This window comes from Ovis aries, chromosome 1 (genome assembly GCF_016772045.2).
Source record: "Ovis aries strain OAR_USU_Benz2616 breed Rambouillet chromosome 1, ARS-UI_Ramb_v3.0, whole genome shotgun sequence".
In the NCBI taxonomy this organism is placed as follows: Eukaryota; Metazoa; Chordata; class Mammalia; order Artiodactyla; family Bovidae; genus Ovis; species Ovis aries.
Genome location: NC_056054.1, coordinates 265,682,980 through 265,700,042, shown reverse-complemented (window position 1 = coordinate 265,700,042; position 17,063 = coordinate 265,682,980). Strand labels below are relative to the sequence as shown.

General features: G+C 53.5%; 1 protein-coding gene across 4 annotated transcripts in view; it reads right to left on the bottom strand.

Moving 5' to 3' along the window:
* The window catches only part of ADARB1 (adenosine deaminase RNA specific B1), a 113,517-nt gene that overhangs the window by 67,245 nt on the left and 29,209 nt on the right, over window positions 1-17,063 (bottom strand). For all 4 annotated transcript variants that reach the window (XM_042237801.2, XM_042237811.2, XM_042237804.2 and 1 more), the window contains exon 4: window positions 1,521-1,657. In XM_042237801.2, coding sequence (XP_042093735.1) covers window positions 1,521-1,657 — 137 coding nt within the window. The remainder of the gene's footprint in view (window positions 1-1,520; window positions 1,658-17,063) is intronic.

The following is a 17,063-nucleotide window of genomic DNA, read 5'->3' as shown; positions in this document are numbered from 1 at the left end:
ATCCCAGATGGGCCTAAGAGGGCAATGTTTTGGGGGCTTCCCTGATGGCGCAGTGGGAAAGAATCCACCTGCCAATGCAGGAGATACAGGTTCAATCCCCAGGTCAGGAAGATCCCCTAGAGAAGGAAATAGCAACCCACTCCAGTATTCTTGACTGGGAAGTCTCATGGACAGAGGACCCTGGTGACCCACAGTCCATGGGGTCATAAAGAGTCAGACACGACTGGGCAACTAAACAACAAGAACGTTACATCTACAGCACCCTGGATGTGAAAGTGGAAGTGAGGTCGCTCAGTCATGTCCGACTCTTTGCGACCCCATGGACTGTAGCCTATCAGGCTCTCCATCCATGGGATTTTCCAGGCAAAAGTGCTGCAGTAGATTGCCATTTCCTTCTCCAGGAGGGGATCTTCCCGACCCAGGAATCGAACCCAGGGCTCCTGCATTGCAGGCAGCCGCTTTACCGTCTGAGCCACCAGGGAAGCCCACACGGCACCCTGGATGTAGGTGGCCATAAACCCCAGCTCACTTGCAGTGCTAAAGCACGGTCTCACTCTGGGCTTTCTACCATCTCCCAACCAACTCCGGCTACAGAGAAACTGATTTAAGATCACTAATTGAGCTAAAAGATGAGTTGTGGTTAAAAACACAACTCCATCCTACTGGCACAAGCAGTGGTAAAAGTAAGCATGGTTTTGCCCTCTCCATACACTTGCTGGCTATGTAGAAAAGAAAAAAAAAAAAAAATAGAAAGCACCAATTGAAGATTAGACAAAACCTCTTTTAAAGGTTTCCTTGGAAACCAGGGACCTGATGTTCCTGATGTCCACAAACACAGAAACGACAGGTGGGGCCCTCCAGGTACAATTCCCGGGCCTTGTGGTCAGGCATGGCACATCTCCCGGCCCTAACCAACCCCATGGATGGCTCCACGCCCGCCACGGCCCAGAGGGGGCTGTGTCCTGGCTGACACGCCTCAGCCCCCAGCGAGGGAGTGGACAAACGCAGAACGCCCTCTTTCTGCACCCAGCAGCTTCTGGCAGCCACTTCCTATAATACTTCTTCCCCAAGAAAAAAACCTCCGTGGAAGTTCAGTGCTTGACCTTCCTGACTCAGTCACTCTGCAGGCCACAAACTAACCTTACATCATACTAACTACCGGGATTTTGACTGGGTCGTCTCAGCTTCCCTCAGAAGCAGACGCTGAATCATGTAATAGTCACCAACAATAAGTACCGAAGAAACGTTCTTTTAATTACCTCAAAGAAAGTAATCTGCGGTAAGGGCTCTACAGCAAGTCCCCAGTAGTGCCCAGCCCTTGGCCACCCGCGGCGGCCACTGGGGGGCAGCAGAGCACCAGCTGAGAGGCTGTGGGGACAGGAACAGACGGTCTGTAGGAAGCTGCTAACAAAATGCATTTTAAACAGCCAGCCAAAAGGCTTAACTAATGAGTTTACGTGGGGCCAGAGGCATTTTTTATGAGTCAAAAGTTAGCAGAGGTTTACAGGTTCCACTCTTACTGTGAATTCCACGTGTTCCTGTGCCGCCTGGGCCCTGTGGAGCGGGTGGAGCTGAGATGATCCGAGCGTGGCGCCCGCTCGGCGAGCTTCCTTCAGGCCCTTGTCCAGCTCTCCATGCCGACCGGAAAGCCTTCCCCCTGTAACAGACGGTTCCCGTGCTTCATGTTAACTTTAACCCAACAATAAAGCCTTTCCACCACTGCAGAAGTCAAAGTGAAAAAGTGAAGTCGCTCAGTTGTGTCCGACTCTTTGCGACCCTGTGGACTGTAGCCCACCAGGCTCCTCCATCCATGGGGTTTCCCAGGCAAGAATACTGGAGTGGGTTGCACATTTCCTCCTCTAGGGGATCTTCCCCACCCAAGGATCAAACCTGGGTCTCCTGCATTGCAGGCAGACGCTTTAACCTCTGAGCCACCAGGGAAGCCAACTCCATAACATGCTGCTCATGAAAAGTCCTCTCCCAGGGAACTGATCTGCAGGCTACACAGCACAGCCCCCAAAATAACCAGTCCTCTCTTGAATATGGAGCCTTCCCTGGTGTCTCAGTGGTAAAGAATCTGCCTGCCAATGCAGGAGACGCAGGTTCAATCCTTGGATCAGGAAGAACCCCTGGAGAAGAAAATGGCAACCCACTCCAGTATTCTTGCCTGGAGAATCCCACGAACAGGGGAGCCTGGCGGGCTACAGTCCATGGGATCACAAAGAGTCAGACACGACTGAGTGACTGAACAACTCCTAGATATGTTTCACTTACTTCTAATGTGTTCTTGGTTTTTAAAGCAGATACCCCATGATAACTCCCACCTTCACCCCCTGCCACAACAGGCAGGGGCACACAAGACACACACCATCAGCTCTCCACTCGCCAACAGGCCAGCGCAAACAAGCACCAACCCACACGCCAAGGAATGAGGCCTCGGGCAGAGTCCTGTCCGGACCCATCTTCCGAGAGAGCAGACGCCACCTGCGCAGGCCTGTGTACACGCGTGTGAGTCCAGACAGACCCGGAGTTACAGGCTCGGCATACCCCCACCCCTTCCCACCTGGGTCAGCGCCGACAGCCAGCCCTGTGTCTGGAGCGGAGCCCGGGAAACAACTCTCCAGATCACTTCCTCCCGACCAGTGGGACGGTGGAACTTGCTGATATACCTATGAGACCTGACAATGGAGTGCCCGTATTTTCTTTCTGAAAAACAAACTGATATCCAAAGGATACCTGCTTCTCCAGTGCAGACCTACCGGCCCACGTCTGCGGGGAGAACGGCGGGTCTCGGAGGGGCAGTGCCAAGACCGAGGCGGACGGTGCATCTGACCACGGGGCGGCCAAGCTGTGCAGACCCCCATCCCCAGCCCCCGGGACCCTCCCTCTGCACAGCCACAGCTGCAGGTCCTCAGGCTCCGCCACACCTCTCTGCTGTGACGGGCTCAGATGCCCCCAGAACGTGTGCCAGAACGTCCCCATCTCCTCTGGCAGCATCACCGCTGTGACGGTCACTCACTGCAGAGCCCCGCAGGCCTGGGGTTACAGTCACACAGCCGTCTTGTCCAGCACAGAGGTTCTGAGTCGAGTGCCCAGAGCTGTGCCCAGCGTTGCCCACCCATCATCACCCAGCTGCAGGAGGTGCCAGCCCATGTCACTCATGAAGCCTCCTTGGGCAGGACACTAAGAACCAATGAACCCAGGCATCAGCCTAAACGATGGCCCCAGACATATGGCCAACCTCCAGATATTTGGGCGAGCCCAGCTGAGGTCCCCATCACTGCGGAGCACAGACAGGCCATCCACACACCCCCCGCAAATCCCTGACCCAGGAAGACACAAGCAGAACAACATCGTGGCTGTTCTCTGAAGCTGAGCCTTGGGTGTTTAAGTTAAGTAGCAAGAGACCCCCCAGAATGGAGCTACTCCAAAAATCTTGTAAACTTAGGTAAAATGAGCAAATTCCAAGCAAAATGCAACTCATCAAAGCTGACTCAGGAAGAAATGGAAAATTCGACTAGACTACCAATATTAAAGTAGAATCAAGAGAGAAAAAAAATCACTGTACGAACAACAGTCCATGCCTGGATGGCTCCCCAAGGAAGTTCGCCCAACACTCAGCAGGAACACATCTGCCAAGTGCCAGGAGGAAGGAGGAAGTGTCAGCCAAACTGCTCCCAGGGACAGACGTAAACACCCTCGACAAAACGTCAGCGAATGTAGTCCTGACTAATCCTGCATGATCTAGCTGGATTTGTGCTGGAACATGAGAATGACTGCATGCATGGAAACCTATCGATGTAATCCTCTGCGCTAATAAACCATAGGAGGACATCTCATGACCCCACTACTGGCAGCTCAGTAGCAGGCACAGTTGAGATAGATTCCAAGGGACACAGGCTTCTGTGCTGATGTAGAGAGAACGGCAAGCACAGTGCTGTTCTGAAACCCAGAACAGCAGCCTTGTCTGCATGGGGAGAGGCTGTGGTCAAGGAGGAGCTCGAGGGAGACTGAGACACGTCTGCTTTTACCCTGGGGAGGGCAGAGGACAGACGTGTCATCAGAACCGCTCTCCTGACCCTCATGCCTCTGTAGGAGTCACACAGCTTACAACACAGATGTAGGAGAAAATCACAGGGCACAGAAGACAAACCCGCCATGGTGCCCACGGTGTTAGGGAGCACTGTCGGTGCCCACGGTGTTAGGGAGCAGTGTCGGTAACGACGGGGCCCAGCACAGCTGACCCAGGAACGGCCCGGGAACGACACGGCCAAGCACGGTGCCCGAGTCCCCAGGTCCCGTGTCCTCGGGTCGCGCAGTGCTGTAGAACTGCTGCTGACGGAAAGGTGACCCATTCACACCCTAGCTGGGCCAGGGCCAGCTGCACCTGCCACACTGTGAACCAGACGAGACCAGTGACAGCGGCACTGCCTGCAGCAGCAAAGAGAGCCGAGGAGCCTGGGTGTAAAGGGCAGCAAGACCTCAGGCAAGGCCGGGAGAGGCAGCTGGAGTGCTCCTGCCAGTCAAAGTGCAAGCGTTAGTCGCTCGGTTGTGGCTGACTCTTTGTGACCCCATGGACTGCAGTCTGCCAGGCTCCTCTGTCCACAGGATTCTCCAGGCAGGAATACTGGAGTGGGCTGCCATTCCCTTCTCCAGGGGTTCTTCCTGGGATCCAAACCTGGGTTTCCTACATTGTAGGCAGATTCTTTACTATCGGAACCATCAGGGAGGTTTCCTATTTCTTGCAAAAGAGAAGAAGAGAGACCCTGTGGGAGAAGGGAGAGGCAGGCAGGGAGCCAGGCTGCAGGGAGAGGAGGCCAGCTGATGGCGCAGGGTCAGGAGCCAGGACCCTGCCTGGCTCGATACACCCGGCACGCCACAGGAGAAGGGCAGGGCCTGGGCACCCTAAAACTCTGGAAGGGGTGGAGGGGGTGGGACATGGAGGAGCCCTGTCAGCTGGAGGCTCCATGGTCTCCAGTCCCGGACACACCCAGGCACCACCGCCACCGCCTCCCGGAGCCCTCTCCTGGTGGCTGCGCCTGGCTCAGGACACCCCCCTCTGACAGCAGTGCGACCACTCATTAGTCAGGCTGCAAGGGTTTCTGCAGGGCTTCACCGTTCTGCTGACCAAAGGAGCTCGGATGCCACAGCAATGCTGGTGAAACAGGGTCAGGTGGGGCTGAGCTCGTGGGCACTAACGGTAAACACAGAACCAGTCCCGTTACACGAACGCATCGCTCAGCACCCGATGGACTGCTGTGGAAACCTTGCTGACTGAATGAAGCTCTCGAATTTCCTTGAAAAGTGGTATTTATCGTTACAATTTTACTAGACTGTGGAAATCAAGCCTTCACTCTGCCCCCAAATAAGTATCTCACATTCTACCTTGCAGATGCGCAGCACCATTCGTAAGTGTGCAGAGACACAAAGCAGATACCCACTCCAGTATTCCTGGGCCTCCACTGTGGCTCAGCTGGTAAAGAATCCGCCTGCAGTGCGGGGGACCTGGGTTCAATCCCTGGGTTGGGAAGACCTGGAGAAGGGAAAGGCTACCCACTCCAGTGTTCTGGCCTGGAGAATTCCATGGACTGCATGGGGTCGCAAAGAGTCGGACAGGGCTGAGCGACTTTCACTCACTCACTCTGCCCCTACATTCTACCTTGCGGGTGTGTAGCACCGTTCGTACGTATGCAGTTACACAAACCAGATTCCCTGATACTAGAGATGCCAACTATCCGAGACATAAGGCTTCACAGGCTCAAGGCAGGGGACAGAAAACGGTCAGCTGAGGGATGCTGACATTCAGGGGTACTTCCACATCACTGGTGCCACCACCGCTTCAAGTGCTTAACTAGTCCTGTGATCTTCCACCAAAGGGGGTCAGCCAGGGGCACCAGGAGGAGGGGCCGTGGGGTAGGGCACCAGAGAAGGGACTGCGGGGGGTGGTACTGGAGGAGGGGTCACAGGGGGGGTCCCCCAAGTCACTGAGTGGGCAGGGATGGCACTGGGAGGGGCCACCAGGAGGAGAGGCTGGCGGGGGGGGGCACCAGGAGGTGGGACCACAGGGGGCGGCACCAGAGGAGGGGCCGCATGGGGAGACCCCCCAAGTCACTGAGCCAGGAGGGGGCCCCCTAAGTCACTGAGCCAGGCAGGGGGTGCAGACGCCCCTCATCTGAGGCTGAGACTGAAAGCAGGAGTCCCTCTGGATGCCTTTGTTAGGGGAGGGGCTCTTGGCAGAAGCTGGTGTGATAAAGAGGAATCTGGGCTGAAAGATCAGGCAGATAGCTCTATGGGCAATGCCAGGGATGAGGCTGGGACAGCTGTGGGGCAGAGGGAAGACAGAGATGGAAACATCAGGCTTCTCATTGGGAGGCTCAGTGGACGGGCCTTGGGGATGAGGCCTGTGGGTGGAGGAGCGCATTGAAGCCGAATGACTCTGAGGATCCTCAAAGATCCTGGCTCCACCCAGAGGGCAGAGCGGCTCTTCAACAACTAGCATGAGAAAATGCAAAGGAAGTTCTAGAAGACAGGTGTCTTCAACTGTTCTGAACTAGGGAAACCTCTGAGCATTGATATTTCAGCTCTGATAGGACAGAAGCTTCCCTGGCTAAGATTTCAGAAGAATCAAGTCGATCCTGGTATGTGGAGAAAAGCAGCAGCTCCACGTGGTAAACTACAATAAACACTTAAATATAAAAATGTCCCCCCCAAGGAAGGGAAGCCGGGCTGGGGGGCCACTGGCCTTCACTTCCTCTGGGAAGTCTATGAAGAAAGACTCGCCTGAGGAAAACGATTCTCTAGTCTAGAGGCCTTGGTTTGATTTCATCTTTTTGTATTACTTACATTCCACTTGGAATTCCCTGGCTGTCCAGTGGTTAGGACTCAGCGCTTCCACTACCAGGATCCAGGTTCAAACCCTGGTTGGGGATCTAAGACCCTGCACACCGAGGAAATGCTCCGCACAGTACATTTATTCCGCGACACCCGAGGACCACCCTCGTCACTGCTCCCAAGCAGGGCCCACTCCAGTCTGAGCCAGCGGGACGGGGTCCAGGGGAGAGCACTGGATCCACCTGGTCCTGAAGGCTCAGCCAGATACAGGTTCTCACGTGACCTTGGGACCGCCCAGCAGGGCCTCAGTTTCCCAGCCTTTTATTCCCCCTGCATTTGGGGCTTGATAGCCCCAGTCGAAGCGGACTTTGTTCTACTCAGTGAATTAAATCCACCCCACCTTCTGAGCAAGCAAGAGTACTGTCCTCTCCCTCATAAGAAAGATTCCTTTGGGATGAAGCACTGACAGTTGCAATAACATGCTGGGCCTCTGAGTCATCGCCCTGAGTGAAATGAGCCAGACAGAGAGGGACGCATGGCCTGATCCCATCCACGTGAACCAGGAGCTGCAAGGGATCCACTGTGCCAGGACGGGGCAGGGAGGGGGCGTTCACCACCGTCACAGGGCGATGCCCCTTGGGGCTCAACACGCAGCCAGCTGTACCCGTCACACGTGTAGCTTCTGGGCACACACCAACCGCACCCAAGAAAGCTGCTGTCAAAAAAAGACTACTTTGTTTTGTATTTTAAAACCCCACTTATTTTTTGAAGTGAACTGGTGAACATTATTGGAAATATTTTTATGACCTGAAGGAAATGTTATTTTTTTTCAAACTTTCAATAATCAAATGCTTCATGGGCAATTAAAGCATGTTGCAAATATTAAAACAATTCATTAAGTAGGTGGGAGGCTGCTCCCTGTCTAGATATATTTTATTGTTTTATGATCGTTTTTAGAGAAACTCAATGTTCCCAACACTAGGAATGAGCCCTGGGTCTCCACTGGAAGACAGCAGAGATGGAGTGGAAAAGAGAGAGAAAGAGACCCAGAAAGGGAAAGACACATAGATAGAGACACACACATAAAGAGAAGGAGACACACTCAGAGGGAAGAGTAGAGAGGCAGCGAGAGAAGGCCAGAGATGTAGGAGGGAACAGAGCGAGCCGTCACCCAGCGCCCAAGGCCCGGCCTCCCCTGCCTCTCCCACACTCAGGCCCAGGACAATCGATGCTGACACAGGCTGCGGGCAGCACCGGCATCACCAGCCCAGAGCAGGAGTGACTCCATCCTGGGCACAGGGCAGATGCCTGGTCACCAGAACAGGAGGTGCAGCAGATGGTAAGGGATAGGCGTTCTGAGCCTGCCCGCCCCGTCCTCGGCCCCTGCTCCCTTCGGGACAAACCAGCGAGACCAATGGGTGAGCAGAGGAGATGTCTGCCAAGGAGAGCCCAAAGGCACACTGGCCTAGAGTGGAGCCTCGCACCCCATCACAGCTGACAAACAACAGGACCCAGAGCAGCAGGTGAGGGGGACCTGCCCCAGAGGATGCCTGCCTGTCTCTAGTCTGCAGCCGCTGCCCACAGACACCAGGAAACCCACAAGGAAGGCCTGCCACTCCCCTGAGAAACCCGGACTGGATCATGAACTGAACAACTGGAGAAAACAAAATGCTCTCCAGACCGAAATGCACAAGCCAAGTATGGAAGGCAGAGTGACAGGAAGAATTAACACGCAGAGCAAAACTCAGTAAGCCTCCTGTAACTGAAAGAAAGAACAAGACTGAGACCCACACAGACCAGAGCAGACAAGCAGAGATGCTGGGGCAGCAGCCCTGGCAGGCAGTGCAGGGATCCACCATTCACTGCAAGGTCTAAAAATACCAATAATGCGGAAACTGCCCTAAGGACGCATGTCCCTGAGTGACAGCAGCGCCAGCTTCCACCGTCACGTCCCTGTGTTACATAAACCTGGGCCAGCCATCAACCTCTTGGATCCGATTCATGTGTCAAACACACACATTCTCAGAAGCTCTTAATTAAAGCCCAAACAAATGTGATCTCTGTATTTCTTAAGTAATGTTGTAATTTTAAAAGCCGTCAGTAAGGTTATGTATCAAATACTGAAAATTAATATATGCTATTATCCATTGCAGGAAGATGAGCTGTCTAGACAAGAAAAACCTTTAATCATTTTTGATAGAAAGTTCTCAAATCTGTCTCCTTGCTCTTACATAAGATGAACTAAATATAAGTTTTTAACCAGAAAATGGTCTTTGGTTAGGGATCAGAGAAGAGAGGGGGGCAGATCCCTAGAAGGAGGGAATAGCCAGCTGGTTAGGGGGGACGGTGGGGGACCAGCCCAGTCACTCCAGATGAATAAATGAAGCTATTAAAAACTATGAGCTTAGACCCCAGAGAGCCCAGGCCTGGCAGGGGCGGTAGGTGGCAAGACCCCCACCAGCAAGAGACACGGGCAGTAGCCCTTCCACGGTGAGGAAAGCCAAGAGGCCCAGACCGGCGCCTGGGGACCCCCACAGCCAGGCACAGTAGTCATCTCAGGAGGAGGAGGTGAGGTGGAGGACGGGGAGGATGGAGATGAGGCAGGCAGCCTGAGAGCCCCCCAGACCCTCAGAGGAGGGAAGAGGGCACACTTCCCAATGCTCCTCACAGCCGCCACGACCTTGGCCGGAAGGCTCTCGAGGACATCAGTTACAGGAATTAAAATCTAGTGGCCAACTTCTCTTACAGAGACACAAAAACCATAACAAAAATACAAGTAAATTCAAACCCCGGCACATGTGACAATATGTCACCACCAGCTCCTTGTGTTCATACCGAGAGGGCACGGTGGGCTGGATCTAAAAACAATTCAGTACCCACGTCACCAGCGACAAAGCTCCCCAGGGAGCCAACTGGTGTTCTCCTGACTGTGCACCAGTGCGGTGAGCCTGGTGCTCATCCCCAAAACCACCCTCTACTGCGGAAAAGAACTGAAAACGGGGCAAGGAGAAATAAAGACGTCAAGAGGATGAAAGTTGGCGTCCTCGTGAATCACGAAGATGAAAACCAAGCACATAGAAGCCTCCCCAGCCCTGTCCTTCCTTTGGGAGGAGGAGGGCCACAGGGCTCGGCATCCTCGGAAGACTCTGGGTCCTCCGTCAGGAAGTTGTGAGAGAGCCGCAGGCTGCGGCAGGAGGGGGCAGCAGCCTGTGGGACCTCTGTCCTTTGCTTCCATGCATGACGCCCCCTGCCCGGTGGGTGCTGGGCAGAGGGAAACAGTGGCCCCACGCCTTATCTAGAAGAGGGGTGCACCGAGGGGTCAAGTCTGTGGAAACATAAACTTAGACACACAATGGTGTGTGTGTGTGTCCAGACACACCTTCCTAGGACAGATGAACAGAGCTGCAGATGCCCCGAGACCCTCTGGCCTTCACCCTGCTTCAGGCATGTCTAACCACAGGTTGTGGCTGACCTCAAACCCAGTCTCTTTTTATTTTTCTTGCTTTTTAATGATTTTCAGCCTTTCTTTTGTTTATCTGCTCGTTTATTTGGGGGTCTTTGCTGCTGCACATGGGCTTTCTCTAGCTGTGGCAAGCAGGAGCTGCTCTTCATTGCCCTGCGTGGACTTCTCACTGTGGCGGCTTCTCTCGTGGAGCAATGGGCTGTAGGCGTGGGGGCTTCGTGGGCGTCAGCAGTTACGGCAGTAGGCTCAGGAGTTTGGCGCGTGGGCTTCGTTGCTCTGGGGTACGTGGAATCTTCCCAGAGAAGGAATCAAACCTGCATCCCCTGCACTGTCTTATCCACTGGACCACCAGGGGAGCCCCCATTCCTCTCTTTGGCACTTAACCAACAAGATGTTATAGCCTTTCTTTTTTTGATGTAACTATCACTCGATGGTAACCTATAAAGTGAATCATTAAGGAAAACTAAAAGTTGTAATTCATAACCCAAACCTGGGGTGTTCTCAAGTTTGCAGAGCGCCATGCACCCCCAAGTTCAGAAAGAACGGTTCTTTTATCAATGATGGTTTTAATTTATCATGGACTTCAACGGCTTTTGTTTTTTTTTAATCATTATAACATTAGCTTTGCTTTATCATTCCGTATTAGTTTAATATGGGCTATTTGGGGTACACAAGGAGGGAATTTGGTTAGTTTTCCTGGACCATAATTTTTCAATAACTAAACTTTCAGTATCATAAATGATCTCCAATCTTATGGCTAAACATGTGTATAGAGCCCCTCTGAATTGTGATCCAAATCCCATGGACGGAGGAGCCTGGCAGGCTGCAGTCCATGGGGTCACAAAGAGTCGTTGACTTCTCTCACTTTTCACTTTCATGCATTGGAGAAGGAAATGGCAACCCACTCCAGTGTTCTTGCCTGGAGAATCCCAGGGATCAAGGAGCCTGGTGGGCTCGCACAGAGCCGGACAGGACTAAAGTGACTTAGCAGCAGCAGGAGCAGAGATGTTTATCAGAAAACCCCAGCAGAGATGTTTATCAGAAAACCACGGCCTGACTCTAAGTCTGTGAAATTTAACTAACTTGCAACCCAGTATCTAGGTAAATGTAACAATATTACCCAGCTATTTTTAAGTTTATGGGGCACGCTTAAATAATACAAAAATGACAAGTATATGCTGCTGACAAATTTACTGGAACTGGCTCATTTAATTTCTTCCCAATTCTTTGATATTGTTGGGCAGTTCTTCCAGTGGAAAGAAAGAACCCTGACTGTTGGAGATGTTCAAGAACCTTGCCACTCACAGTGATCTAAAAAGGCTTTCAATTGAAAACAGTGATAAAGTCCACACCTTCCTTCCTTCCTTCCGAAAGCCCTGTCAAAGGGTCAGAAAAGGTATGTTCTGGAGGTGAATGAGCCAAAACAGTGCTGAAAAGTCACCAAGGGGGCTCAGCGGTGGAGGAAGTTGGGACAGGCGTCATGGCAAAAGGCAGGTGGACCCAGCCTGACTCACGTGAGTGGAAGGAGCCTGTGCAGGACGGCAGGGCAGGGGTTCCAAGACCAAGGAGCCAAGAGTAGGACTTGAGAATGACTGTCAAAAGACAAGCCGAGAGCCTGAAGGAGGCCCAAGCATGGGCCTGGAGGAGAAGCAGGGTGGAGCAAAGGGCAGTCCTAAGTCAGATAAGCAGCACTCAAGGCCACGCAGGGACATGATGGGACAGCGGGAGATCTACCCGCAGAAGAACAAGCATCGCCGTCCTGACTTCCCATCAGTGACCCCAGACCCTGGAAGATGCTAGAGAATACTTGCCAAGTTCCAAAGGAAAGTGACACGGACCAAGAATTCTAGACCCAGCCAATTATCGATTGAGTTCAGGAACAAAAAATACCACGTTTGAAGACTGTGTGCAGCAACCCAGGAAGTCTCTCAGCTGTGCATTCCATAAAGAAGTGGATGAAGGAGGTGCATCAGCAAAAGAGAAACGGAATCTAAGAAATGAACACCATGGGGTATGAGGACCCACAGCAGCTGGAGCAGCCAGAGGCAGTACGGAAGATCCACAGGAAGGCAGGAGGTGCCGTCTGAATGTCCTCTTTGCTGGGCAGGAGCTCTGTGATTCGGAATTGCATTTTCTCCTACTTGGCTCTGCAGTGAAATACATTTATATGATCATAGTACTATACACACCGCTTTCCTTCTGTTAACGTTCCTGGACTAACACTGTAGAAAAAGCACAGAAAGCCTAAAATAATGGTAGATGAGAAACAGACTACAAATGTTTAGAGCTTAGTCAATATAAATCTAAAAATGTAACTCGTAAAAGTCAAGCACTGGAGAGGCGCTGCTTGCTGGCTCTGCACAGGAACAGAAATGAGACGAAGTGATGACGGTCAGGACCAGAAGGATGGGGAAGCAGAGGAGCTGCACACTGTCAACGGCTCAGCTCGGGGAGCACTGAGGGCGGAAGGGGACAGGCGGCTTCATTCCTACCGCATGCTCACAGCACTTTGGGCTTTTAAACAGTTAAACTGCAAGGGCACCTCACCCATCAGGGCATACTGAACGACTGTAGTCCATCTGCAGGACAGAAGGACAAGCTCTCCTGGTAAATATGGCGAAATGAGCCCGATAACAAGGTTATGAGCATGGTATTAGTTACACAAAATCAGAAGGCTTCTGAAACTATTTTTAACTGTGGAAGTGAACAGGTACCAGATAAAATGTATCAGCCCTACACAGAGGGAGGTCCCTGTGCACTAACACGCCCACAAGGTAATGGAAAAGGTGTGTTACAATTGTGCAGAGAGTAAGCCAGTATCTAATGGAGAAAGCCCGCAGATACATCATGTATGCGTATATGCTTGCTCTATGATGTGTACATAGATCTCAGGAATCCCATGTGCACAGCACGAGTCCCATACGTACCACAGAAATGCCACACAGACAACAGAAACCCCACACGTGTCACAGGAAGCCCACGAACATGACGACAGACCCACACCCAGCACGGAAGGAAGTCAGGGCTGCAAGCACGTTTAGCTGACCCTTTCCACGTTTCTCCTGCGTGTACACTCACACACTCACACGCCCCACATGCCGGCCGGGAGAGTGCACAGACATCATGGGAAGATACTGGAGTGCTTGGAGACGGACTCCCTGGAAACTCAGGCAGGCAGCGGGCTCTCCTGGAGGAGAGCGAGGCTGGGGCAGTGCCCGGGGCTGCTCCTCTCTGCTGCGCCACCGTCCTCAGAGGAAGAAACCCCAGACGCACAACAGTGCCGCCCACTCCACGTGGGACCTGCAGCAAAGTCCTTACTAAACGACACTGAACAGTGAAGACTAAATATAAACCATTCTTCCAGGCGCTGCTGCTAATCTGTAGCACGTGTTGCTCCGATGACATGAGAGACCCACAGAAATACGCAGAGGAACAGCAGTCTCTCGAATGTGTTTAGGGAAAAATAAAACATGTCCATAAGACGACTCAGAGGACACAGACAAACGCTACCAGCACAGCTGCCATCAGGCAGAGGGAATCACTGCACCTCCTTGCTCCTAGTCTGCATCCCTGCAGAGTACACAGTTCACAACAATATTTTGTTTCTGAATAAAACATAAAATCTTACTCAAACTCAGCAGTGCAAGGAGTGCTCTGCAGAGACCACAGTTGAGGCAAAGGGCACACATGGTGGGACAGTGGGGCCAGAGGGCACAATCCTGTCCCGCCAGCCCCTCCTGGACAAGGTGGTTCCCAGACTGACCCTGCTTGTAAGACAAACCTGGCTCAAAGGAGGACCAGGAGGACACGCTGACCAACCAGCGTCCCTGGAAGCACTCACCACCCCCCGCCCCGCGTGCCTGGTGAACCCCACCTGTGGGGCGGCCCTGGGGGACAGGGGTGGGGAGGCCGTGGGCCAGCAGGGCTCCGCTCCCGGTGCGTCCTGCTCTGTGGCAGCCCACGGGGCCGCGTGTCTCTGTCCTGTGTGCATCCCGGGCATGTGATGCCTCTTAACACTTCAAACACGAAGTCACTGCTGAGTCAGAACAGGTGAGAGAGGCAGTGCACGAGGGCTCCTGAGAGAGTCGAGCACCCTCACCTCCCACGAGGGCCTCCATGGGGAACAAGCTCTCGCAGGGCCAACGGCCATCCTCTCCCAAAGAACCAAACTGGACAGAGATGCACAGCGAGCTTTTGAGGCAGGACAGGAGTCTGTGCAACACTTTCCATGAGATTCAACGTGTTTGTTTATTACTTTTAACAATGGCTGAAGATTCATCACCTGTTCAAAACAAAATGAATCCTGCTGGAAGCTAACTAGAAAGGTCAAAGGTGCTAGCAAGTCGACTGTGAGAAGCTCCAAGGGGACAGAGGCTTAAACATATCAGGCTGACCCCTCCCATGGCCACCAGTGAGGGGTTCACTCTCTGAGGAATTAAAATACACTCCTGCCAGTAACTATTATTTAGTTTAATTCCTATAGGAAAACATAAATAAACACCAAACAGTAAGCAGATCCTCCCCACACTCGCCTCATCTGGCTCTCTGACAAAACAGCCCTCATGTGCAGCCACCCCAAGACCCTCTGCCCTGGGACTCTGCCGGACTGCGTGGAAAACACAACCACTGCTCGGGGCAAGTCTGTGCTGTTCTCCAACTTGCTGAGAAAGAATTAACAGTTACTTCATAGAGTAAACGGATCAACATTTTAAAGTGTGCTTCATGAACAGAAAATGAACATGCTACCCTGAGGTTAATCCCACCACTTTCGGAGCATCTCATGCTGAGAGTGGCTTCTTGTCGAGGCACAAAATTATGCAGAGAAAAGAATCGCACATTTCCTCCTCAAACTCTGGAAGTGAAAAGGCCAAGTAAAAATAAATACAAAGCAAACTGACTAATCTGGGCTTCTCTTCTCCCTGCGCTGGCTAATAGAGCAGAAAGCTAAAGTTAGAAAGCATAGCGGTCTGAGCTTTCTGGAGAAAGGCTGAGGTTATAAATACACACACATCTGACTCGGGGCTGAGTCGTGACTGCGGAGCAGCCCTGCGCCCGACCCGCACGTTTCCATGAGCAGCAGGAGAGGAAACTCCTCACCTCGTGGCTGGCGAGCGGCTATGCGCCGGGAATGATCGGCTCACGGCAGGACCCCAAAGGGAACTTCAGGGGTAGATTAACTATGTTTGCCGAAAATCAGATCGAACTGGCTTTTCTATCCTTTCAGCTGAAAGCACACTAAGAGCTATTTAACACTGGTTAAATAGCAAACCTGGAGGCAAGCAAAAAGCACACCAGGATGAAAATACTGAGGCGCCCAGCCACTCTTCAACAAGAGAGGGGCCCAGGCCCCTAGAGGCCAGGTGCTGAGGAGGGGCTGAGAAGGCGCACACACCGGCTCCAGAGGGAGGGCACGGAGGGACACCACTGGCCACGGGGGCACTCACACACAGAAACGGGCGCCTGACAAGCCAGAGGTGCCACGACCTCACGTGTGAGCCCACACAGATAGGCACGCATGTGCTTGGGCGTGGCTGTACAGTGACATACATGTGAGCCCAGAGCTATGCCCCCAGGCAGCTGCTTGGTCCCCCTCTGCTCCCTGACCTGTGATGAGAGCAGAGAGGCCGGACCCCATGTCCCCTTGGCCACTGACACGCCAGGGGGACTTGGGTCCAAGGCACACCCACCCGTGTGCCCACATGTGTCCACGAGGAGGCACCGCCCCAGAGGATCACTGCAGTCCCCTCTGGGTGGCGAGATGACGTCTTTTGCTTTCTTCTGCTCATCTCCGCAGTCTGAAATTTCTACAGCAAAGCAAACGATTCTCACAAGAGAAAAAGCTCCAGGGGTGAGAGGGGCAAGCCCCACAGGAGAGGAGGTAGCTGAGTCCTGGCTGCCCCTGTGCCCGAGACCCATGGCTGGGCTCTGGGCTGGGCTCAGTGCCCCACACTACTGTCCCCTGCTTCCCCCTACTCAGGCCCTCGGCATCCATTGCACCTTAGCAGACCAACCTCTGTCTCTAATTTAAATGCAAACCAGCATGGCAGGCGGCACTGCTGTCACGGTCCCTGCAAGTCTCACGGCCACGAGGGGAGGCAGCTCCCATGCCTCCCTCCCAGCCCCTCTTCACGGTGAGGCATCTCTCTTCCCCTCCAGCTGGTCCCCAGAATGAAAGGCCTGGCACACAGAGCAGGAAGATGTCAGGGACGGGAGCTCCCGATGGGATGGGCGATGCCCGAGCAGCCTGTAAAGGACAGGCCACCCGCCATGTGTGGGAGGGAGTGAGGGACAGAGGGGGGTGTGCGCCTGCCAGACCTCTCACCCACCGCCCACTGTCTCTCCTGCAGACACAGAGGCCAGGCCGGGCTGCAGCCACAGAGGAAGACTGCGAGTGTCTGCTGGGAGGACAGGGAGCAAGCCTCCAGCCAGCCATCCTCCTGGCCCTACCAAGGGCAGGCCCGTCACTCTCTCCCACTGCTGACCCTGGTGTGGTGGTGGGGGTTTGTCTCAATGTGAGCAACAGGGTGGCTGCTGAAGCTGGCCGGGGCCAAGCTGGACCCCCAGCGAGAAGCAGGCCTCAGCCCCACAGGCGGCTGGCAGGACGGACAACACCCTTCCCCATGTTGTCACCCACATGGAATGGGGCACGGCTCCCAGCCTGGAAGAGGCCTTGGCCTGGCTTCCCACCCCACCCCGAGCGAATGCTCACTCCCACACACTCACACACACCGAGCACAGGAGGGCCGGAAGCAGCCCTGAAGCTCCTCAG